This window comes from Spodoptera frugiperda, chromosome 5 (assembly GCF_023101765.2).
Source record: "Spodoptera frugiperda isolate SF20-4 chromosome 5, AGI-APGP_CSIRO_Sfru_2.0, whole genome shotgun sequence".
NCBI classification, from domain to species: domain Eukaryota; kingdom Metazoa; phylum Arthropoda; class Insecta; order Lepidoptera; family Noctuidae; genus Spodoptera; species Spodoptera frugiperda.
This window is the reverse complement of record NC_064216.1, coordinates 1,405,600-1,429,184: the sequence shown is the minus strand read 5'-3', so window position 1 is coordinate 1,429,184 and position 23,585 is coordinate 1,405,600. Positions and strand designations below refer to the sequence as shown.

The 23,585-nt window shown below is 38.6% G+C and overlaps 2 protein-coding genes across 5 annotated transcripts in view; one reads left to right on the top strand and one right to left on the bottom strand.

Annotated features, from left to right (window-relative positions):
* LOC118271608 (sodium-coupled neutral amino acid transporter 9 homolog) overlaps positions 1 to 9,477 on the top strand; it is a 15,750-nt gene extending 6,273 nt beyond the window's left edge. For all 4 annotated transcript variants that reach the window (XM_035587701.2, XM_035587703.2, XM_035587702.2 and 1 more), the window contains exons 4-12: positions 2,691 to 2,797; positions 3,359 to 3,516; positions 3,958 to 4,119; positions 4,630 to 4,833; positions 5,912 to 6,108; positions 6,747 to 6,851; positions 7,265 to 7,333; positions 7,735 to 7,898; positions 8,526 to 9,477. In XM_035587701.2, the coding sequence (XP_035443594.2) occupies positions 2,691 to 2,797; positions 3,359 to 3,516; positions 3,958 to 4,119; positions 4,630 to 4,833; positions 5,912 to 6,108; positions 6,747 to 6,851; positions 7,265 to 7,333; positions 7,735 to 7,898; positions 8,526 to 8,697 (1,338 nt within the window). In that variant the 3' untranslated portion in view covers positions 8,698 to 9,477. The remainder of the gene's footprint in view (positions 1 to 2,690; positions 2,798 to 3,358; positions 3,517 to 3,957; positions 4,120 to 4,629; positions 4,834 to 5,911; positions 6,109 to 6,746; positions 6,852 to 7,264; positions 7,334 to 7,734; positions 7,899 to 8,525) is intronic.
* Positions 9,396 to 23,585, bottom strand: LOC118271607 (phosphoglucomutase). The gene is made up of 10 exons (XM_035587700.2): positions 23,216 to 23,585; positions 19,764 to 19,845; positions 17,498 to 17,697; positions 16,253 to 16,409; positions 14,556 to 14,744; positions 13,851 to 14,051; positions 13,132 to 13,339; positions 12,379 to 12,562; positions 11,643 to 11,722; positions 9,396 to 11,331 (listed from the first exon to the last, which is right to left on the bottom strand). The coding sequence occupies exons 1-10, from the start codon at positions 23,453 to 23,455 to the stop codon at positions 11,193 to 11,195; spliced, it is 1,680 nt and encodes a 559-aa protein (XP_035443593.2). The 5' UTR covers positions 23,456 to 23,585; the 3' UTR covers positions 9,396 to 11,192.

The following is a 23,585-nucleotide window of genomic DNA, read 5'->3' as shown; positions in this document are numbered from 1 at the left end:
TAATTGCGAGTTGGCGTAATATCTTAGAAAGTACATATAACTCGGAAAAAACGGTGTTTGCCGTTAGGAGGTTTTGAACCAACACCCTCATGCATGATAAGCTTTAAAATTTCGGGCCACCACGACGTAGGTTGATTTAACGTTAGCCTAACTTTTAAGAGCTTGAGTGTTCGAACTCAAACGTACCTACAGCTATTTTGTTCGAAACCATTACAAACTAGAGAAGTTAAGTAAAATCTAGTAGTATTATAAACAAAGATTAGATATAACTATTAATTACATTAACGTAATTAGTAGCTTCTATTTACTGATATTTACTATCGCACGTTCGTTCATACACCGGTCGATTCCGGATTAAACTACATGCTTCAAAGTTATCTATCAAATAAGTATTATTAATATTAATGTAGAGTCTAGCAATGTAGGTATAAGATTTCACGGTTGGTTCGATGGCTGGGCAACCGGCTGCCGTACAAGGTGTAGCGGGTTCGATGCCCGAATAACTCTTTGTATGATTTACAAATTGTTGTTCCGGGTCTGGATGCCAAGTCTGATTTTTGAAATTAATAACTGATATACTGATACTGATCGCCATAGATTACTATGGCGATCCATAGATTAATATCAGTCTAGTAATATCAGTCTATCTGAGTTTATAACAGACAGGGACTGTGAGACAACATCAGAAAAAAATTCGTCCTCCTTATGTGTAGGTACCTTGCATAAAGAAGGCGTGATGTTACGTTAGATTCGTAGTTATCGTAAATGCTATCATTGACTACAATTTAAGTAAATGGATCAGCTATATTTAGCCAAGGATACTACGATACGCGGCTGATAAATTGACGCCACTACTCCGCTGTTTAGTCTGTTTCGCGATACCATTCAGACAAACCTAATTAATTAGGTAATTAATTTAATTATCATGCACTGAATACTTTGTATACCGGGGTGGTCCGGAGGTTTAAGACAGACGTTTCTCATGCACGTGTGTGCGTGTCGAAACCTACCTACCGCAATTACTAATGTGACATTTTCTGAGCCTATCCTATCTATAAGATTATATAGACACCACTGACAAAGGGTGAAGGAAAATAACATAAGGAACCTGGGCTTATAATTTCTAATAATAAGTCTGATATCGCCAACCCGCATTGAGCAAGCGTTGTGATCAATGCTCAAACCTTCACCATGCGAGAAGGCGTTCGGTCAGCAGTGGCCACTTATAGGCATTTGATGTAATGTATGAATACTTTGTAAAATATTTATCATCAACAGCCTGGTGGCAGTAAACACCCTTTGGCGCATGAAGGGCGTGAAGAAGTTACTATAAGTTACATTTATTATATAGTAATCAATTACTACAGAATTGTTATCAGCGGGAACTTACTCATCATTTGTTTATAAGTAAAGGGTTATAAACTTTTGCCTTGAAATTGTCCTTCCATGTAGACAATGCACTTTTATCGAGACAGGATGAGCAGACACATACATTTATCCTTTAAATGTCTATCGATCCTACCGTATCATTAGCTGTAAATAAATAACTGCATTGATTAACTAAACAATCACGGTTTACTCACGTACATTAATGGAGAAAAGCTCTACCTACTAGTTTCGATTCACAGAGGGACTCATAATGAGACTTAAAAGCTTGTTTTCAACCGTCATCCACCCACATCTACCTATATTGATAAAAACATATTATATTTACCAATTCAATGATTCTTTCACCCGGAATTTCAGATCGAATTTCTTTCCTAGCAACTATATTTATAGATAGAGCAATGAGTTTTACTAAATTTATCTTGCATCCGACGTATTCTGGTCAAAGGCCTTACTGAATTTATCAGCACTAAGCAACAACCAGAGACAGTGTAGACCCACAGCTGAGCTTAGCGTGATAATAATTTAAATATAATTACAACGTGTTATTCATGTTATTACAAATCACATCACGTTGGACCAAACGAGGTTGTGTCGCAGAGAAATCCCACATTTGTCTCAAGTCATTGTGCCTTATCTGTACTGGCTATTTTGGGCATATATTATGACGAATTTTAGGCCAATGTTTCACCCGAACAAAGACACTAATACACATAATTATATTTACATCATTCCCCTCAGTTATTAACCAAAATCGTAACCCTCCGTTTTCCTAGTCGTAATAGTAGTTGCGTAGTCGGATAAACAGGTATGGAGTAATAGAATGCTATTTGATGGTTGTAATTACCCAGGTCAACAGAAAATTGGATAAAAGTGGTATACTGGTATCCAATGTCTGCGTTTGTTATTACAAGTGTGGGAGAGCCATGCTTGCTAGCCGGGAATGAATAGGTCGGCTCGACCCGAGTGATACCACGGCCTCACAAAACCGACGTCAAGCAACGCTTGCGTTGTATGAGTGAGGTTACCGGAGGCCCAATTATCCCCTTCTAAATCCTCCCAAACCCCGATTAACCCAATAACCCAATTCCTAACCCCCAACAGGCCGGCAACGCACTAGTAAATCCTCTGGTGTTTCGCGTGTCCATGGGCGGCGGCGATTGCTTACCATCAGGTGATCCATCTGCTCGTTTACCGGCTTATAATATAATTTCAGGTACTATCTAATTTCATGTATACCGAGGTGGTGACAGTGTACGGACATAAACTATGCACTATGTTTAACGCAATCTGTTTTCTTCCAGGGTCCAGGAGATCTATCGTCCAATGAAGTACTCACAACGTTCCAAAACACATTTGAGAACACTTTCAAGCCAGAGAGAGTCAAGAAACAAAGTTCACTAGTCACTATGTAAGTTAAACATTTAAAATACCTACAGCATATTGTAGACTATGCCTTCATCATCATCAACAGGCCGTATTGTCTACGGTCACCGCCCCTACTCTTCCCGTGGAAAATGATACAATTTCTCCTTGGCCGAAGCGAGAGTGGCAAACTCTTACTGACTAAAAACCACCCCTACTCCTGCTTTTTGTGCAGGAACCCCGGTAAGCTCCGGAAGAACCATCTATGGGATTGCACAATTGACAGAGACCGGACAGTACCGCTCTGATAAACCTGAACCTTTTAAGAGCGTTAACGCCAATTTTGGCTGTTTGACCCAAAAAGCGTACTTTTCAAACCGTTTAATCTCCTGAAAAACGTATCTAACGAAAGTGTGAATTACTAATTATTGTAGGAAATATTTCGTTCTATAAAGTTAGGTGAGAACATTTTTACATTAATGTGATGTAACGAAGATGACAGAAAACGGTCGCCTACACATGTATAGTCCCTGGTCCAGTTGTGGACTGTCACGGCCTGTTGATAATCATGATGATGAATAGGTACTTATTCTAATGTTATTTCCAGATTCTCAGTATGGAACACAATAATGGGCTCGTCCTTACTGACGATGGCGTGGGGCGTGGAGCGCGCAGGGCTGCCAGCCGCGCTGCTACTGCTGGCGTTCATGGCAGCCCTGTGCCTCTACACAGCTTACGTGCTGCTCAGGGTCAATAAATACCATGGTGAGTTACCTACATAATATCATAATATAGATATGTTGCTGTATTTCAACCTTTCGTGTTTAACAAACCGTCTTTACGAAAAGCAGTATTTTATCAGCAGCTTCATTTGAACTCCCAGTCAAGCCATATCCGTTAAGAGTAATTATAAACATGTATCAAATATAATAATCTTGTTAGGTGGAGTTAGGTTGTCCTATAATATAATAAATAGTCTAGTATAACTGCAATCCTGAGTGTCACAGAATTATATTATAAGGGAATCAACCACTGACATTTTCAACAGCCCCAGATATTCCAATACCTACTAAGAGTCTTTTGTACATTTTAAACCAACATAAGACCTAACTGAAAAAAAAAACGGGTATACTTTACCCACCTTTACTCACAAGGCAATTAGGAAATTAGGAGTTCACCTGTTACATCTATTTGTTCTTATACCAGGCAGTGCAAGCTGCGAGGTGCCGGCGTTATGCCGCGAGTTGTTGGGTCGGTGGGCGGAGGTGGTGGCGCACGTGTTCAGCGTGCTCGTGCTGCTGGGCGCCAACATCGTCTACTGGATACTCATCACCAACTTCCTCTACTTCACCGTCAATTATTTTATTGGTAAGTTGTGTTCAAACTAGTCGAGTTCCTCGTCAAACAAATACGTGAGTAAGCCGATAACATAATAATTAATTAAGTTGTATTGATTGAGGGGGAGGCCTTTGTTCAGCAGTGGACTTCTCTTGGCTGATGATGATGGTGATGAAGTTGTATTTCATTTGGTGTATGTTTTCTTAGGAGTACAAGTGCACTGATTTTGGTTGGGTATTGTGTCTTCTATAACTGGTTTATAATGTTGAAACGCTACGTGCAACAACACCTTAAGATTGACAAGAAAGAATGCCTGTGGCATTATGTCCGCCTTTGTACTTAAATTGTGCAATAAGTTTAAATAAATAAATAAACTTGGGTAAAGCGATGAGTTAAATGCTGAACGGGACATAATTTCCCAAAAAATCTGTATGCATGCATGTTTAATTTTTTATGAATAAATTGAAGAAGATAGTTCTGTCTACATCATAATTATATAGTCCATCTATTCATGCCAAAATAACTCCGTGTACTCCTCAGATCTCTCCTCGTCCAACGTGACGCAGTACAACACCTCCCTGCTGTGTCCCCGTCACGCGAACCAGTCCCTCCTACTGGTAGAACCGGAGGAGGACTCCCCCTACTGGGGACTCCACACCACGGTGCCAATCTACGTCGCAATATTAGTGTTCCCGCTACTCAACTTCAAAGACGTATCATTCTTCACCAAGTTTAATTCTTTAGGTAAGTTGGTAGATGCCAATATTTTTTCTATACAGCTATTTTTTGCCCAGTATGTGTAGTTGTATATGGCAATAGGCTCACCCACTATTACATGGGACTTATAACACAAATGGTGAAAAGTGGGTGTACATTGTATAATGTGCACCTCTAGGATAAAAGGTGTGATGTCGTGTGTTATTTTTTGCCTAGATGCATTTGACTGCCTCGTTGGTTGAGTGGTCGCAAGTGTGACTGCCGGACAAGGGGTCTCGGGTTCGATTCCCGGTTGGGCAAAGTATTACTGGGCTTTTTTCGGTTTTTCGAAAATTTGTCAGTAGTAGCACGCAATTGGATCTGGAATTGTGCCCAGTAAATGGCTATTACATGGAGTTTATAACACAAATAGTGAAAAGTGGGTGTACATTGTATAGCGGCATTACATGCCGTAATGTGCATCTCTACCAGCCCCTTAGAGGATAAAAGGCGTGACGCTGTGTGTTATTTTTTGCCTTCTCGCAGATGGTGCTTTAAGACCTAAGACCATGACACGTGTATCAGGCACTCACGTGTCTTCTGGACTAATTTAGTGATGCTCTAAATATAGTTTATCAGTTGTGGTCTCCAATTTATAAGTGGGTCAACAAAAAATCAATTTTAATCTGCATTTGGAGTCAAGGTTGACTCCTTAATCAAACAAAGAGTTGTTATTTTATTCGTACGTAAAATCTGGTGTTCCGGTTTCGGTCACTGCACTTAAACTAAACTGCTTACCTATTAGAAGCATGGGTTACGTTACTCATGAGTCAGTACTTCTTTGAAGAAGTTACCTGTTGATAGTGTTGATGCATTCAAATCTTATATCAACGGTGAAATACTAATACCTAACAATTGATATTTTTCGGCGTCGAAATTAATCGAAATAGTAACTAACGTATGAAAACCCAAGAAATTAAAGGGTTTTTTATGTGTGTAAAATTTGGCGTTTGTCATAGCGAAAGAATTGGAAATGCATTGCGTCGAACGCACTCTCGTTTCGAGAGTATGATTTACTAAGGACCTAGGTCTGGCAATTAATAAAATCTGACTATCCTTTTCCCAGGCACACTATCAGTAGCCTACCTGCTGATCTTCGTGCTAGTGAAGGGCTTCGCGTGGGGCATCAACATCGGGTCCATGATGACGGAGACGCACGCGCTGCGCAACGCGGCCGTGCTCAGCGGGATGCTGGCTTTGTCCTTCTACATACATAACATCATCATCACTATAATGGGCAACAATGCCAGGCAGGAGAATAATGTAAGTGTATATTTGTATCCGGAGCTGCGGGCTACCTTGTACGTTTAGGTTATGTGTACTTGGAGATAAATGAAAAAAAAATATTGTATTGTCACTGAGATGTACATGTAACGAGTGTGTCCCGCGCGCTTTTCGGTTACATATTAAATTTATAAGCTTACGCTACTACAGTGTGTGTGTTGCGTATACACAACTAATCCCTAATGGGTTTACCGGGGCTCCGGCTCGAAAAGCAGGAGTAGGAACGGGGTGGTTTTTACTCAGTAAGAGTCTGACACTCCGTTTCGCCTCGCCCAAGGCGGGAGAAGTCATTGGATGATTTTCCCCTCTTAAAATAAAAAAAGTGTCTACTTTTGGCTTTATTTTTTTAAACATGGGCCCTCATCAGTGTTTTCTCCTATTTCGTGGTTGTCGTACCCAGACCCAATACAATAATTTGTGGATCGCATAGCTTAGTGCGTTAACCGTGCATTATGTTTTGTATTCTAGGCGCTGTAATCGCAAGCGGATGTCTCATAACCTGATATTAAATGGAGGCACGACTCTCTAACTCTTATGTGTTTCTGTCCATCATAGGAAGGGCGTAGTAAAACTTACTTAATAGAAGTTCGATTATTGAATATGTGTTTATGTTTCAGGGTAGAGACCTGACGATAGCGTTTCTGCTGGTGACGATCACGTACACGCTGGTGGGAGCCGTGTTCTACATCTGCTTCCCGCTCGCCAAGTCCTGCATCGAAGATGTGAGTAGACAGGGAAATATGATTACAATGATAATAATTAAGATCACATAAAAATACTAAGTTATTAAAGCACTGCCTCGTTGGCCGAGTGTCTCGGGTTCGATTCCCAGGTCAGGCAAAGTATTGCTGGGTTTTTTTCGGTTTTTCGAAAATTTCTCAGCAGTAGCACGGTGTCTGTGCCCATTACATGGCGATAGGCTCACTATTACATGGGACTATGGGACTTATAACAGAAATTGTGAAACGTGGGTGTACACTTGTACAGTGGCATTCATGCCGTAGTGTGCACCATTACCTACCACTTCAGGATTAAAAAAAGATAAAAAAAAAAGATATTAAAGCATTTATATTATTTGCAAAGAATAGACAGACCTTAGTATACCAACGTAAATAACAATGTATTCTGTTTCCAGAATTTGTTGAATAACTTCGAGATGCACGACGTGATGACTGCACTGGCTAGAATATTACTGCTGTTTCAAGTGAGTACCAGTACAATATAAGCATTATTTTGTTTTCTAAAACCACATAAATTACTGTCTGTCTTATGGAATGTATGGCAAACAAGCAGATGGATCACCTGCGGCGACGATTACTTATCATCGTAAGCAATCGTCGCCACCCATAGTCACCCAAAACACCAGAAGCGCTTCAAGACCGCTATCGGCTTTTTGGGGCCGTTAGGAATTTAAGGGCTGTTAGGGAATCGGAGGTTGGGGAGATTGGGAAGGGGGATTATTAAAAAAAAAAACAACGCAAGTTATTTCACGTCAGTTTTCTGTGAGGCCATGGTATTACTCCGGTCGAGCCGGCCCATTCGTGCCGAAGCATGGCTCTCCCAAACTTTGATTTGGCCTAACAATATATTGTCTATCTATCGCAGGTAATCACAGTATACCCGCTGGTAGCGTTCATGCTCCGCACGGAGGCGATCCTGCTGCTGCCGTTCGAGAAGTCGCGGCTGCTGACCGTCGCCATCAACCTGGCCATCATGGCGCTCTGCATCCTCGTCGCCTGCTTCTGTCCCAGCATTGGGACTATTATCAGGTCAGTATTTTGGTACATTAATTGCCTTAATGGTGACGCCTAACGCCTTAATTAATAACGATACATATTAATAATAAATAAATAAATAAACCCATTGAGCAAGCATAGTGATCAATACTTAAACCTCCTTGTCTGAGTAGAGGCCTTTGGTCAGCAGTGGCCACTTATAGGTTGTTAATGATGATGGCGCCTAACAGACGACGGCAAACTAAAATAGTTACTGTTATAACACGTTAGTTAGTCTTCCAGCCACTTGAAGGACAGGCAGTCGAGCTCTCTTTTAAATCTAAACCTTTTAAACTACAATCTATATGAATAATTTTATAATAATGTATGAAATATTTTAGTAGGTCTAACTATAGAATGTAAAGACCGCCTTCTTTAAAGAAGATTAAGAAATGTTTATTTTTGAATTTGGGAGCCCCGATTTGTGCAAGTGACAAGCTATGGTTCGATGTGGAGGACTAATGGGGAGGCTTTTGTTCAACAGTGGAACGTCTCCCGGCTGATGATGATCATGATAACTTTTGTAAGACTTGAAACATCATCCAGAAGTTTTACTTGTGATCCCATTATCCAACGTGCTAATCACTTTTAATTAAGGATATTTCGTTTCACCTCTCACAGATACACAGGCGCAGTGAGCGGTCTAGTCCACATCTTCGCGCTCCCCTCCCTCCTTCAGATCCGGTCCCTGCAGCTGCGGGGCAAGCTGACCTGGTGGAAGACTGTCTTCTACTGCGCTATCCTAGTCTTCGGAGCCGTCAACCTACTCATGCAGTTCTTCATCAACGAATAATATTGACTCACGGATCTCTGAATTGATCTTAATTTTTTGACAGGAACTTTCATACAATATGTATGTGAAAAGTTCTGAAATTAATAATGTTGTCCACTAAAGAGTGCATATAAATTGCTTGACTGACTACATGCAAACGTGCAAAAATAGTCTCTATTGACAAGGTTTAAAGTTCCATATCAAACTGTGGTGCTGAATAAACTGCAAGTACCTAATTTATAGTATCTAGATAAAAAAAATCCCAGTTAAACGAATTAGGGATTTGAAATAAGTCGGGAGATAAATATTTATCTTACTATAGTAATTCATACAAAGTATTGTAATTGACAGTCGAAAGAAAGTTGTTAAAAAAATCCTCAATTGTGAATAAACTATTTTTGACCACGTGAATGAAATTGACGAACCCGCATTGAGCAAGTGCGGTGATTAATGCTCAAACCTTCTCCGTGTGAGAAGAGGCCTTTGGTCAGCAGTGGCCACTTTTAGGCTGATGATGTGAATAAAGCACCTAGTATCTAACAAATAAATCTCAGTGTTTAAAATATAATTTGTAACGCATATTAAAGATGTATCGAGCTAATTATTAATAGTATAAGTAAGTAAATAATAGTAAATAATAATTACAATTATGTATACCAAAGTAAAACTATCTAGTCATATGTTATGTTATGTTATTAAAATAAATAAAACTTGTAACATAGGTAAACAACATTTTATTTTTAAATACAAATGTAATAATTTATAATTAACAATAAAAACTTTTTGAATACAATCTTCAAATTGTCTTTGGCTTATATTTATTGTGCTACCTTTTCATAAAAATATTTTTATCGTAAGAACTAAATTAACTAAAAACAACGTACACCTTTAGCCTACCAGTAAGCCGCGTCTGCGCACGCTTCTCATGATCTGTGAGTCCCTCTGTGACTCGAAACTAGTAGAGCTTCTCTCAATATATTAACGTGAGTAAACCGTTGTTTCTAGTTAATATTTTTCTATGCTTGTAAATAAAACTCTTCATTCAGATATATGGTTAGAAAATATATAAAAAATATATATATATTTGTTTTAGGTATAAAATCCAATTTGTGATTATTAACCACTATTTTAACTGTACTTTATTTAGAAGTGTTTTTATCTATACATATAATAAATTTAAAATAAAAAACGCTTAGTCCGACTTCGGAAATCGGGAGAAATATAAAAGAGCAGTGACATTATTACACTATTACTTTTTAGTAATCAAATGAAAAATTTAAAGTAAAATAGATATAATTCTACATAAGGTTTGTTTATAATAATTTCACATCGATTTTGATTGAAATACGGTATATTCGCCTGTTCGCGTCCACCTACTAGTTAGCCATCCCTATTTCTGATCACCATGAATGTAAGATACCGAAAACGTGTAAGATGAAACAGATGTATACTAACTACTAACATAGTGGTAGTTTCTTATTTTCGGGATTTTTTTAAAAAGCGTTCCGTAACATGAACGCGAATAGATGAATTTACCCTATAATATTTTTATATATTTATAAGTATTTAACTTCTACTTATGGCAAGATATAGTAAATATACGTTATACGGCTTTTGATCACGCATCGTGATCGTAAATTAACATTTAATGAATAAATATTTATTATTATATATCAAACTGCCATATTTTACAAAACTATAAAACAATTTTAATATAGTAGATAAAGTAAATTACAAAAATATAAAAAAAAACTCTATACATACAACAAAATCACAAGTCAAAACTGCACATGATATAGTAAATACATAAGAACCTTCTTCATTTTTAGTGCCCTTAGTATGAGTTTGCTTTTTTTAAAGGGAAAAGAGCATCCAGTGACTTCTCCCGCCCTGGGTGAGGCGGGAGAGAGTGTCAGACTCTTACTGACTAAAAACCACCCCGTTCCTTCTCCTGCTTTGAGCCGGAGCCCCGGTAACCTTATACGTTGTCCGCAGCTCCGGATCGGGCATCAGCCCTACTGGGCCCCATCTGTGGTGGTCTGATGGCTCTTTGAGGCGCGCGCGGAACGCGACGCGCCGTACGTTACGGGTGAGTTTGCTTAGCAAACTCATACTAAGGGTATTGAAGTCGGTTAAAAAAACTATAACATTTGCGCTAAGAATAAACAGAGAGAAATATACGTTATTACTTATTATTTAACCATTATTAAGTATTATGTTAAACAACACTCCATTACAGAAACTTATTAATAACTTAAAATTATTTAACTGAACTAAAGATAGATAGAATTTCATGTTTAATAAAATTATTATACATATATACTTACTAAGCGACATATAGTATGATAGTGTAAAAAAACTAAGCATTGCAATAGTCACAGTAACTTTCCATGATCCTCATTCTAACTTTGATTGCCACATTTTACTCAGGTTATTTATTGTTTTATAAAAAATGAGAGTTATATAAGTAGTACATTATTTCGTGACATACATACAAACATACATGCTTAAAGTATTTATGTGATAACAGTGGGTGCGTCGCGTCCGGTGTATTTCTGCAGGTCGGATATTTGCAGCGCGACGTCTATCAGAGGCTTCAACATTACCTGAGCGTCGCCCAGCACATCTTTAGCTTCGTACGAGTCTATGTATAGTCTGTGGACAAAATTATTATAGTATTAAGTGATACACAGTGCACTTGTGCGAAGCATATTGGTTATTGTAAATCTTTTTCTAAACGAAACTGCTTTTCGGTAAACGAGCAGACTGATCACCTGATGTTAAGCAATCGTCGCCGCCCATGGACACCCGAAACATGGCCCCATATTTTCAAATGCCAGAACCTGTGTCCAGGCCGTTAGAAGTTAAGAATTACAAACAAAACGTTTCCCAATCAACGGTTCGAATCTATGAAAGCGTGTCGATATTTAAAAACAATCTGTATGTATAAGATTTTGCTAACGTACCTGACAGTGGCGCCCGAGCTGCCAGTGCCGCTCAGTCGCAGCACAATGCGGGAACCATCCTCGAAAATGATGCGGAGACCCTGAAATTAATAAATTATTACTATTATGCTGAAAAATCCGATGATGATGTCTGTTTCGAAGAGTACCCACACTGAGCTGATGTCAGTTATCCAAATATTAATCTGAAGCTGAAATGAATTTGCAGCCAAAAAATTAACAGGACTATTCAACTATATTTGACGAGTGGTAGTCACTTCATATTTTTTATGGAATAGAAGGCAAACGAGCAGACGGTTCTTCTAATGGTAAGCGATTAGCGCAGCCTATGGACATCCGCAACATTAGAGGAGCCATAGATGCGTTGTCGGCCTTTTACCTCTGATTGGTTGGTTTATTCGCGCCGGCCAATCAGAGTGCCAAACGCGTTCTCGTTTCGTTTACAGTAGTTTCAGCGTGATTGACGGACAAACATCCAAACAAACAAACTTTCACATCTATGCTAATATTATAAAGCTAAAGAGTTTGTTTGTTTGATTATTTGTTTGTTTGTTTGAACGCGCTAATCTCCAGAACTACTGGTCCGATTTGAATAATTCTTTTTGTGTTGAATAGTGCATTTATCGAGGAAGGCTATAGGCTAAAACATCACGCTATGACCAATAGGAGCCAAGCAGAGCGGGTGAAACCGCGCGGAAGCAGCTAGTTTATAATATTAGCGTGATAACTATCTAGGTACCTGTTTCATAGCAACGCTCTGATCGATGGGATCCATGTAGGAGAAGTTGTCGGCCACTTTGACAACGTAGGTCTTGCCGCCGCTGGCGTGGCTGGAGCCCACGAACCCTGGAGACGTGATCGTCTTCTCCAGCACCTGCATCATCTCGTTACAGGAGTCGCTCGCGCATTCTTCGTAGTCGTATCTGAAAATATGATGATGTTAATAAATGTATGGAGCCTTTTAAGGAACGGGATGAGGAAGAAATTAAAAAGGAGTTTGTGATAGCATGATGTCTTATGTCTTTTAGACTCATGTCCAGTCATTTCTCCAATCACACCATGACACATCATCATCATCAGCCTGTTCTCGTCCACTGCTGGACATAGGTCTCTCCAATAGCACGCCATTAAGCTCGATCTTCAGCTCTACGCATCCAACCACTCCCACCTTGCGGATATCGTCACTCCACCTAGCTGTACGGATTACACTACGCTTGCCTACACCATGACACAACATAACCTGTTTTTCTTCTTCTTCTTGTCGGTACCAGGGTTTCAGACTACCTATTCAACAAAAATGTCTATTGACACTAATTGACCCGGCAAACTTCGTACCGCCTCAAACATCTTCTTCCCACCTTTTAAACCTTCCACAAACAATTCAAGATCAAAATTATCAAAATCGATCCAGCCGTTTTCGAGTTTTAGCAAGACTAACTAACAGCAATTGATTTTTATACATAGAGATTTACAACATAATATTTTATATTACCTAGTAAAATAGTTCCTGCCATATTTGGCCCAGTGGGCCTTGAGTATGTCTTCCACGGACTGTCCAGTCCCCGCGAGGACGGAGAGCCAGGCCAGCGCGGCCCAGAGCCCGTCCTTCTCCCGGATGTGGTCGGAGCCCGTGCCGAAGCTCTCCTCGCCGCACAGGGACAGGCGCCCCGCGTCCATCAGGTTACCGAAGTATTTCCAACCTGTTATAAGTTATATTATAAACTGACATGGTCACTAACACTAGAATTGGAAATTGAAACGGGATATTTACCATGTTTTTCTATTTTTATGAGCTTCCGATATTTCTGCACTGTTACAAGCGCCATGATCACGGATAAACTACAACAATATCCCATTTCAATTTCCAATTCTACTGTTACAAGAGTTTTTGAAAATTAATGCACATATCAAAGTCAAAATCAAATCATTTATTCTAATTAAACCATAAATAGGTACTTTTGAAATGTCAACAAATAAAGAAATGAATAATAGTCTGTCAAGTCTATCCATCAGTGAAGCTAGGTGCTCGTTCCAAAGTGTAGCTTCGAATGGAGAAGAACGAGCAAGAAACTCCATTCGTTACTCTTTTAAAAAATACATATATTTACATATTTCCTATTATTATATTCATTGACACTGTCCATAAGAAGATTTAAAACTCTATAACAAAATAACTCAACGTGGAGGACTAAGGGGAAGTTTTGAACTCACCAGTAGGCACTTCAAACATCTCGAAGCCGGTAGCAGCGGCGACCCTGTCGACAGCAGCCGCAGTAGGCATGGAGCGGGCGAAGCCCCGGACTCCGGTGCGCTGGAAGTACGGGATCAGCTGCAGGTGGCTCGCGAGTACTGCCAGCGAGTCTGATGGGGTCACGAAGAACGCGCCGCGACCTATGATCATGTTCCTGTCGCCTGGGGAAGACAGATAGTTTTGTTAAGTTACGTTTTATTATATTGAAGTTAGCTATTGGAAGATTTTTTGTTCATAACTTAGCTAATTAAAGAATCTTTGATAATTTTAGTATAAACAAAGGGTTCTCATAGAATTGTTATGTGAAAACTGTCATTATAGCAAAACATTGTGAATTGTTGAAAAACTTTCAAGGACCATATTTTAATAATGAAAAAGTTCTAAAATATGTTTTTATTATGTACTGTAGATTTGTTAATAAGACACAAATTAATAAAGAAAGATTCGCTACATTAACCCTTTGACAACCCAGTTAAATATCAATTACCGTGTGCCCATAGCACGCGGCTATAAAACAAAAAAAAATATCTACACTAAATAAGGAGGTGCAATTGTGTAAATAGAACGCAAAAATCATGCATTTTCTCTGTCGCAGCGGCAGGAACATGGAAATATGGCGTTTAAAGAGTTATAATTAATTACATTTACTAGAATTAATGACTTACCATCTCCATCAAAAGCAGCTCCAAGATCATAGTCTCCCCCCTTGACAGCGTTGACGAGGTCAGCAGCGTAGGTGAGGTTAGGGTCTGGATGGGCGCCGCCAAAGTCCTCCAGAGGCACGATACGACGCACGTTGCCCTCCCTCGCGCCTAGCTCGTCGATAAATATACGCTTCACGTAGGGACCGGTCACTGAAAGATAAATATTTTTTAGAAAATGTATTTTTTATCTTTTATTTTAGGGGCTTTTATTCTTAGAACGTGCCAGCCCCGTTGAGTCATAAGTAAGCAATACAACCACATTATACATTATATTCTAGAGGGCATAACAACAGGATATCTCAGACGTGTGAACCCCTTAAATAAGTTGATGGCAGCAGATGAAATAGGATTTGGTAAAATCACTTAAAAAATTACATTTAAATATGCTAGCAATTTATCCGAGTTATAATGTAGGTACTTTCTAAGATTATTTAGACACCACTGACAAACGGTAAAGAAAAACATCGTGAGGAAACCTGGGCTTATAATTTCTGATTATACGTTTGAAATCGCCAACCCGCATTGAGCAAGCGTGGTGATTAAGGCTCAAACCTTCTCCGTGCGAGAAGAAGCCTTTGGTCAGCAGTGGCTACTTATAGGTTGTTGATGTGATGTGACAAGTGGTATCACTACAATCCATAGTACAGATGTTTTTCTGTTTTTTTATAATTTGACTGCACGGTTGACGCGGTGGCTGGGCAACCGATTGCCGCACAACGAGTAGCGGATTCGATTCCCGCACGGAGCAACTCTTTGTGTGATTCACAAATTGTTGTTTCGGGTCTGGGTGTCATGTGCATGTGAAATTGTATGTTTGTAAACGCACCCACGATGCAGGAGAAAATCCTAGTGTGGGGATACGTATTTTTTTTAAGAATGGTTACTAACTGGCTTTTATTTTGACAGTATTACAAAAATATCATATATCATAAAAGTAGGTATTAAAACTCCAGTAAGTTGAGTAGGTATATTAACTGGCATTTGACCTCAGGGACCTCAGATCAAGCAGTAGTAGGTGTATCAGTACCATTCGTATACCACAGGCCTATCACGTTATCACGCTATCATTTGTGATTCTGATAAGCGTTATTGACCTAATTGTATTTTTAGTAAGAGTTTACGCAAGTTCATTGTAATTATTAGTTATATTGTCTGTTAAAAAATGTGAATGAATACCGAGTATGAGGAAAACCCTTAGTTTTTGGTTTTTAATTACAACTTATAGTTAACTGACTGCCTCGTCAGTCGAGTGGTCGCAATTACGACTGCCTCGGGTCCGATTCCTGTGTCGGGCAAAGTATTACTGGGCTTTTTATTGGTTTCAAAAATAAAATTCAGTAGTAACACGGGTCTGGAATCACTCGGACTTACCTCCTATTACATGGGACTTATAACACAAATAGTGAAAAGTGGGTGTACATTTTACAGTGGCATTACGTGCCATAATGTGCACCTCTGCCTACCCCTTCGAAGATAAAACCCGTACCGTTATTGTCGCTGTTACTTTTACTTAACTTTCAACGCATTCACCTCTTGTCTGCCAGTATTTCAGACACAATAGAAAACATATTGTGTCTTACAAATGTAGATCTACGTTCTTACATACCACGGATTAAGGTTCATTTTTGCTTATCAGAAACAAAGCTGCCTCTGCTTACCGCCATTCATAGAATCGATGAGTACGTTGAACGGCTTCCGTTGCTCCGTGCCCTGTACCAGCGCCCGGATCTGGTTGAAGTCGAAGATCTCCTTCATGTACGCCACGTAGTCGTTGACCGAGTCTATCACTTCCACTGTGAACTTGTTGCCACCGATCTGGAAATAACATTAATACTAATTATACATTTTATAGCTATGAACTATCTATTTACAACTAACTATATAAATAAAAAAAAATAGCTATCTACCCGCTGATTCGCAAGAGTTTTTTAAGGGGATTGGGGCAGATTTCAGATGTCACAAATAGTCCACATAGCAATTTTTAGGTTTCTCTTTTTTTGAGGGCGGAAAATCATCCAATTACTTCTACTTCTTCCGCCTTGGGCGAGGCAAGAAGGAGTATCAGACTCTTATTGTTTAAAAACCACCCCGTTATTTTTCCTGATTTCAGCCGGAGCCCAAGTAACCTGTTACGTTGTCTGCAGCACCGGATAAAGTGGAAGGGAATTGAAAGAGACAAAAAATAGCCTATGTCACTCGCCAGCCTACCAACTTTACATAAAAAAATCATGCCATAAACTCGCTTCGTTGCGACGTGAAGAAAAGATAGACAAACAAACAAGCACACTTTACCATTTACAATATTAGTATGGAACTATAGATATTGACTAAATATAAAAACGTATATGTTATTTCATCAGCCCCACAAAAAAAGATGATGAGTAGGTACACTACAAATACGGAAGCGTTGTGAAGCAAAACAAAACCAATAAATAAGTAGTAGAAAAACAACACGGTTCATAAAAAAAATCTAACAGGGAAAAACTTTATTATGATGACTCGTGAAAAACAGTCATCCATGACTTCATCCATACTAAAGGTTGTTCCTATGGACCCATGCGGGTCTGCGGACGGCGAGCTCTGAGGGTAGTTCGGTGCCCGACCAGAAAAAGACCCGTGCGTAACTGCGTAGGCCCTATGCCGCGTCGCGTTTCGCGCGCACAAATTGGGCCCAGTAAGGCTGCCCGGAGCTACGGACTGCCTAGATTTAGGGTTTACGGGGGCTCCAGCTCGAAAAGCAGGAGTGCTTTTTAGTCAGTAAGAGACTGACACTCTCTCTCGCCTCGCCCTAGCAAAAGCCATTGTTGAGGGGGGGGCTAATAAAAAATGCGATACGCTTTTCAGGAACAAAAACTAAACCACAATGAAAAACATTTTAAAATATACTTAATTAAAAAACTCACATCATAATTAGAAACGCCGATCTTGGAAATATCGCAAGCAATGTCGGGCACAATCTTGTATTGTTTAATGGCGGTGGTGAGCGCGTAGATCTGATTGGTGGTCGCGTCGGGCGCCGGGCCGCCATTGGCGCAGTTGAATTTGATTCCAAAGTCATTGTCTATGCCACCTGGGTTGTGAGACGCTGTGAGGACGATACCACCTGGGAAAGACAGACCGACAGTTTTAAGTATGAAAGAGCCATGCTTCGGCATGAATGGGCCAGCTTGACCGGAGTGATACCACGGCCCCACAGAAAACCGACGTGAAACAACGCTTGCGTTGTGTTTCGTTGTGTGAGTGAGGTTAGCGCAGGCCTTTGACCCTATGCTCCTTCCCAATCCCCAATGCCCCAACAACCATTAAATTCCTAACCCCTAAAAGGCCGGCAATGCACTTGTAACGCCTTTGGTGTTTTAGGTGTCCATGGGCGGCGGCGATTGCTTACCATCAGGTGATCCGTCTACTCGTTTACCGGCTTATCCGATAAAAAAAGGAAGAGAGGGTGAAGTTTGAACTTAAACCTAGTATATTTATAGCATAGAATCGCCCCTTTTTGTTTTTTTATGAGAAACGACCAGAGGTTTTAATATTGTTTTAGATATTGATATTATATGTACAAATTGCGCAGACGTCAATAAGAGTAAATAAATAATACTTATTACGGAGTAATTATAAGCATTATAATTAATTATTATTATCTTTCTCTCACTAAGCGCTGTGCTATGCAGAATCGCGTATCAATAAAGATATTATTTATGCCAGTCAAGGCTAAGGGTTCAATATGAGTCGGTAAACATTGTGTTATCTAACCACTGTTTATGTCTAGTAAATACATTGTTATTTTCCTTCTCTTTTGCTTTCCGCTATGTGCATTTGAAAAAAAATCTGATCTCTAGTGGGATGCGAGATTTAAGTGTGGGAGAGCCATACTTCGGCACGAATGGGCCAGCTCGTCCGGAGTGATACCCCGGCTTCACAGAAAACCGACGTGAAACCATGCTTGCGTTGTGCAAGTCAGGTTACCGGAGGCGCAATTGCCAATCTTGCCAATCCCCGATTATAACAACACTAAAATTCCTAACCCCCATACACACGGTTTACTCACGTAAATTAATGGAGAAAAGCTCTACTACTTTCGAGTCACAGAGGGACTCTTCATGAGCAGCGTGCCGAGCAACATCGTGCAGCCTACTGTCTCTCTCCGTCTATCTACGTAATTTACGTGAGTAAAACCGTGACTTTTTGTTTATCAAATAATTTATATTTAAAAAACGACAAGTCATCATGATCAAAATCTTTAAGGATACCTAACGCAATTACATACTCTTGTGAAATCACACTGAAACACCTATACCTACTATGATGTAAACATATCGTAATCATATCATCAGTACAATCTGACTCTAAATCGCCGTGTCATTAGCACTCGATAGGCCTCATTGTCATGATATATCGGCACATCATTGACATATTATCGCTAGTGATATATGAAATCTAGATATTTAAGGGCTATTTATACACTTGTCACGAAGGTAGATAAGTTATACCTATAGCCACGCCTCCGTTTTTATTTTGAGAACAGCTTTTTGTACTGAACTGAATTTCATCACCCAACAACACAATACTTTGAGAATCGTCTACATAAGAAGATATTGCCATAATTTCCATGCTTATTAGAAGGGTGGGAGTTGGATAATATTCAGCGGTTTATGAGACAACACTCCTACCCTGTCTCTGACAAATGTGTTGTTACTAAGTCAGTTTATTAAGGCCGCGGACGCACAGGCAGGTGGCTTGCTTAGCGCCTAGTGTCTAGCGCGTCACCTAGCGAGTAGCCCAGTAAAACGAACGTTCGCGGCCTAAGACTCCCGTATAAAGAGCAGAGGTGTTGACAAATGTATTTATACTGTTCTTATTACACGGCTCATCCTGATAAACTTTCCTTTATGAGATAAGCCGGTAAACCAGCTGACAATCATTTTGTAAGCAATCGTCGCCGCCCATGGACACTCGGATGGACACATGGATAGTCGGCCTTTTGGGGATTAGGAAATTGACGATTTTTGGAGATTCGATTGGGGAGACCAGTGTAATTAGACCTAACTTACACGCCCAAAAACAACGCAAGTGTTACTTCACGTCGCGTCAGTTTTCTGCGAGGTCATGATATTCTAAACCTGTATATTATTGCACAGAAAACTGAAAAAGAAATCTATTAACTCTTACCAAGAGCCTTGTATTTCCTGATGATGCAAGAGACAGCAGGAGTGGAGAGGATACCATCCTGACCGACCAGCAGCCTTCCAACCTAGAAAAACAAAATAAAATAAATATTCAAACCACTATCATTAACCCTGCCAATGCCTAGAGGAATCCCAACGTATAGGTTTGCGAACAAAAGGCGCTTCTTTGTTAAGATTTTATTTCTTGTTTCATACATTTATTATAAAACACCAAATATGATTTGCCCTACACGGGAACCAACTCAAAACACCTTGGTAGTCGTGAACTTAATAAACGAAACTATTATACGCTAGTATTTTTTAACATGTGAATAGAAAAAATCACGAAGCCTCATATTAATTACTAAGGCTTCCATACAAAATCAAAACAAATTAAATACAGCCATGCAATTAGGTATTATAGTCTAACACATCTACAGCAATTACGTCCTTAGAACTACGAAAATAGAGTTTAATTTCAATTGCCAAGTGATTCACTTATGACGTCAGCTAAATCATGCTAGAACTGCCTAGTCATGGAAAACCTTGTGAACATAACTAGTTACAAAAATATTACTACTGTCATCAATAGTAGAGATAATATTTGAATATTACAAAATTTATAATAATATGTATGTATCTTATTAATTCGAAAATGAATGGGCTCTTAGAATATTTCGAATGACTGCATGTTTAAAATATGAAATGGGCCAGCATTTAACTAGACTTTCTGACTTAAAACCACCCCATTCCTACTGCTACTATTCAAGCCGGAGCCACGGTAACCTGTTAGGAAGCCATTTTCAGACTCCATGCTACTAGTTACTAAAAAATTACTAAAGGTCAAAAATGCATAGTTTCTCTGCAAGATTAAGTTCCTTTGCTACCACTAGCAGAAAGTCATCAACGGTTCACTAACTAATAACTAGTTGATTAACTATAACCTAAGGAGATTCCCAGTTATAATAGTTAATGTAGTTTGTAATATGAACTACAATGCATTATTATCTGATAACAGTGAAGCCATATGGCTTCACATTATTGAATCTTAAACAATAGCACATAATATAGATACTGATTTAATATTTCAGTTAAGAGAGCCACAATGCTTAAATGAGATTTCATTATTTCACTGGGAATGTGATTCCCTCAATCACTACATTCATAATTTTTCCATGATTTTTCCTTTTTGTTTTTTTTTAAGATGGGAAAATCATCCTATGGCTTCTCTCGCCTTAGATGAGGCGAGAGGGAGTGTCAGACTCTTACTGACTAAAAACCACCCCGTTCCATTTCGACAGCTCCGGACATGATTTTTCCATCTTGGTAATATCTTTGTGTATGTAGTTATGCTCAAACAATAAATGCGAATAGCTAATTAGCTGGTAGTATCCACATTGTTGCTATTGCAAATATATAAATTTTTAAATTGTATTGTATTAAGTCGTAAAATATATTTGCATGCTCCGCCGGAAGACTAATAAGTCAAACAGATAAGGGAGGTAGGGGAGGGATGGGCACTTTTTCACAATTTAATGCATAAAACGTCAGATTTTGTAAATAATCAACATTTATTGCGACTTCCTATTGTTGCATACTTTTGGCTAGATATCTTATAAAGAACTTTCTCATAATAATAATCAGTCTCCTAATTAGGAGGTAATTAAAAAATTAAGTCAAAAGTGCCCAAGGCTCCCTATGGTAGGGAGATATGGGCACACCCTGTGGGAGGCTTGGGCATGGCCTGTAAAACACTTAACATTTATAATAGACTCCAAAAATAAACGTAATAACAACAAAAAATATATCACGACTTATCTTAAATTAGTTATAACCCATAAAGGCTTATATTTATATTTATCAGCTGTCGTTATTATTTTTGATCCTTTTGATACCTCTTCTATGGCTCGTAATATCAAATCTTTGGGAATTTCTGGTCGCAAACCTTTCTTTTTGAATTTAAACGGCATCTTTCTGTAATTAAAAATAGTTCAAATAGTGTAATTAAAGCAGATAATTATAATTTTTAAAAGACCTCCTGTACGCAATATAAAGAAGAGAGCATTGGACATGCCCAAACCTCCCTCACATCCGACTGCCCATTGCTCCCTCTGTACACATTTTCAACACAATTTACCGGCATTTTTTTTGTATAGGTATTGAAACGTGAATTTTAGTTTAATTTATTAGTTAGTAAATATACAATAGATATATAATAAAAAATACACATACCTTTCGTTACTTTTTTCTGTATTACGATCCGAATCCACAACAAAATATTTACTTTTACGAGCGCATAATCTTCAAATGTGTTTGTATTTGACAACTGACGGAAATAACAGATATTCTATGGATGAACAGTTTTGCCAGACGGTAAAGTAAACTACCAAATTAAGAAAAAAGAAAAACCTATGACAGGATCAGAATAAAAGGGGGGTGCCCATGTCTCCCGACTGCCCATCCCTCCCCTACCTCCCCTACTATTTTAAAATTATTTCTCACGTAAGTAAACTGTTTTCATGAGAATAAAATTATTTAAACATTTATATAGTATGTGTGGTGTAGCCTGTTTTGACTGACACAAACTCACAAACATTCCACAACAATTATATTGTATCTAGCTTCTGCCAATGGCTTTGCTTGCATTCCCTTGGGATAAAAAGTAACCTATCACCCAAGTCAGATCATACTCTATCTGTACACTGAATTTCATCAAAATCCGTTCAGTAGTTCAGTGTAATTAATGACTGACAAACATCCAAACAAACAAAGTTTCACATTTATAATATTAGTGTGATATTTTGTAATATAATAAAAGTACAATCTATAGTAATCTAATGAATGTGTGATGTAATATTTGCACAAGTTGTTATCTTAATCTACAGTTAAGATGAGCATATATATTTTTTTATATTGTAGAATAGTCTAGATTTTTAGAGACATAAGTTGATATTGGTAATGTAACATAAACAATCTAAAAAATCATGGTTCATTTTATTTTTAATGGCTGTATTGTGTTGTGACTGGCAGCAAAAAACAAACATTCCTTTTTTCAAAATTGAATTTTTGGATTCTAGTTTTTTTTAACTGAAATGGCTGGTAAGTAACATATTTTACAAAATCATGTAACTATAATAGTTGAGTAAAAGTTAAATTGTATATTAACTAAAAACACTTTTAAAATAGTGACATATAATATATATAATTTGGCTTTACTTTGAATTTGATTGTGGATCAATACTACAAATTCTTACTATTATTATTTTTAGGATAGTAGTATTAAGATAATAATGAGAATATTGCTGTATAGTAAATGGATACTCTACTCGTAAGACCATTAGGATTCCTCAGTGACTACTTTATTTAAGTTAATAATAGATATGGAGTTATGGAAAACTCATGCATATTTTTTTAAGAAAGTGAACAAGTAAGTTGTTTACTTATTTCAATACTCACTCCATTAGCAGCGGAGATTTTGATGATTTTATCCACAACCTCTTTCACGAGGTACCGGCCGTCTCCGCCGACTACCAACGTACATCCAGCCAAGGAGTCTTTATTCGCATCCAGAATACTCTGCACGAAGTTTTCCGTGTAATGTTCTTGTAGGAAAACTTTAACTTTTTTACGCAAACCACTCGTGCCCGGCTTCTGTCCCTCAAACGGGTTTGTGTCCACATTTACTACACTAGGCATTTTTTATGAATTAAATTATGTTCTGTCCGAATACACGAGCAACCTCGGCGCTCCGTCCTAATTAAATAACATTTATTATCGGAGTTTTTAAGGTCAGAAGATCGCTCCTCAAAGTTATTACAAAACTATT

What these genes read in the sequence shown, in the direction of transcription:
- LOC118271607 (XM_035587700.2), bottom strand. Translation starts at nt 23,455, where the DNA reads ATGCCTAGTGTAGTAAATGTGGACACAAACCCGTTTGAGGGACAGAAG. An exon ending in AAATCTCCGCTGCTAATGGA is followed by an intron (nt 19,846 to 23,215) that starts GTGAGTATTGAA and finishes TTGTTTTTCTAG; the next exon opens with GTTGGAAGGCTGCTGGTCGG. An exon ending in AGAGCGTTGCTATGAAACAG is followed by an intron (nt 11,723 to 12,378) that starts GTACCTAGATAG and finishes TATTAATTTCAG; the next exon opens with GGTCTCCGCATCATTTTCGA.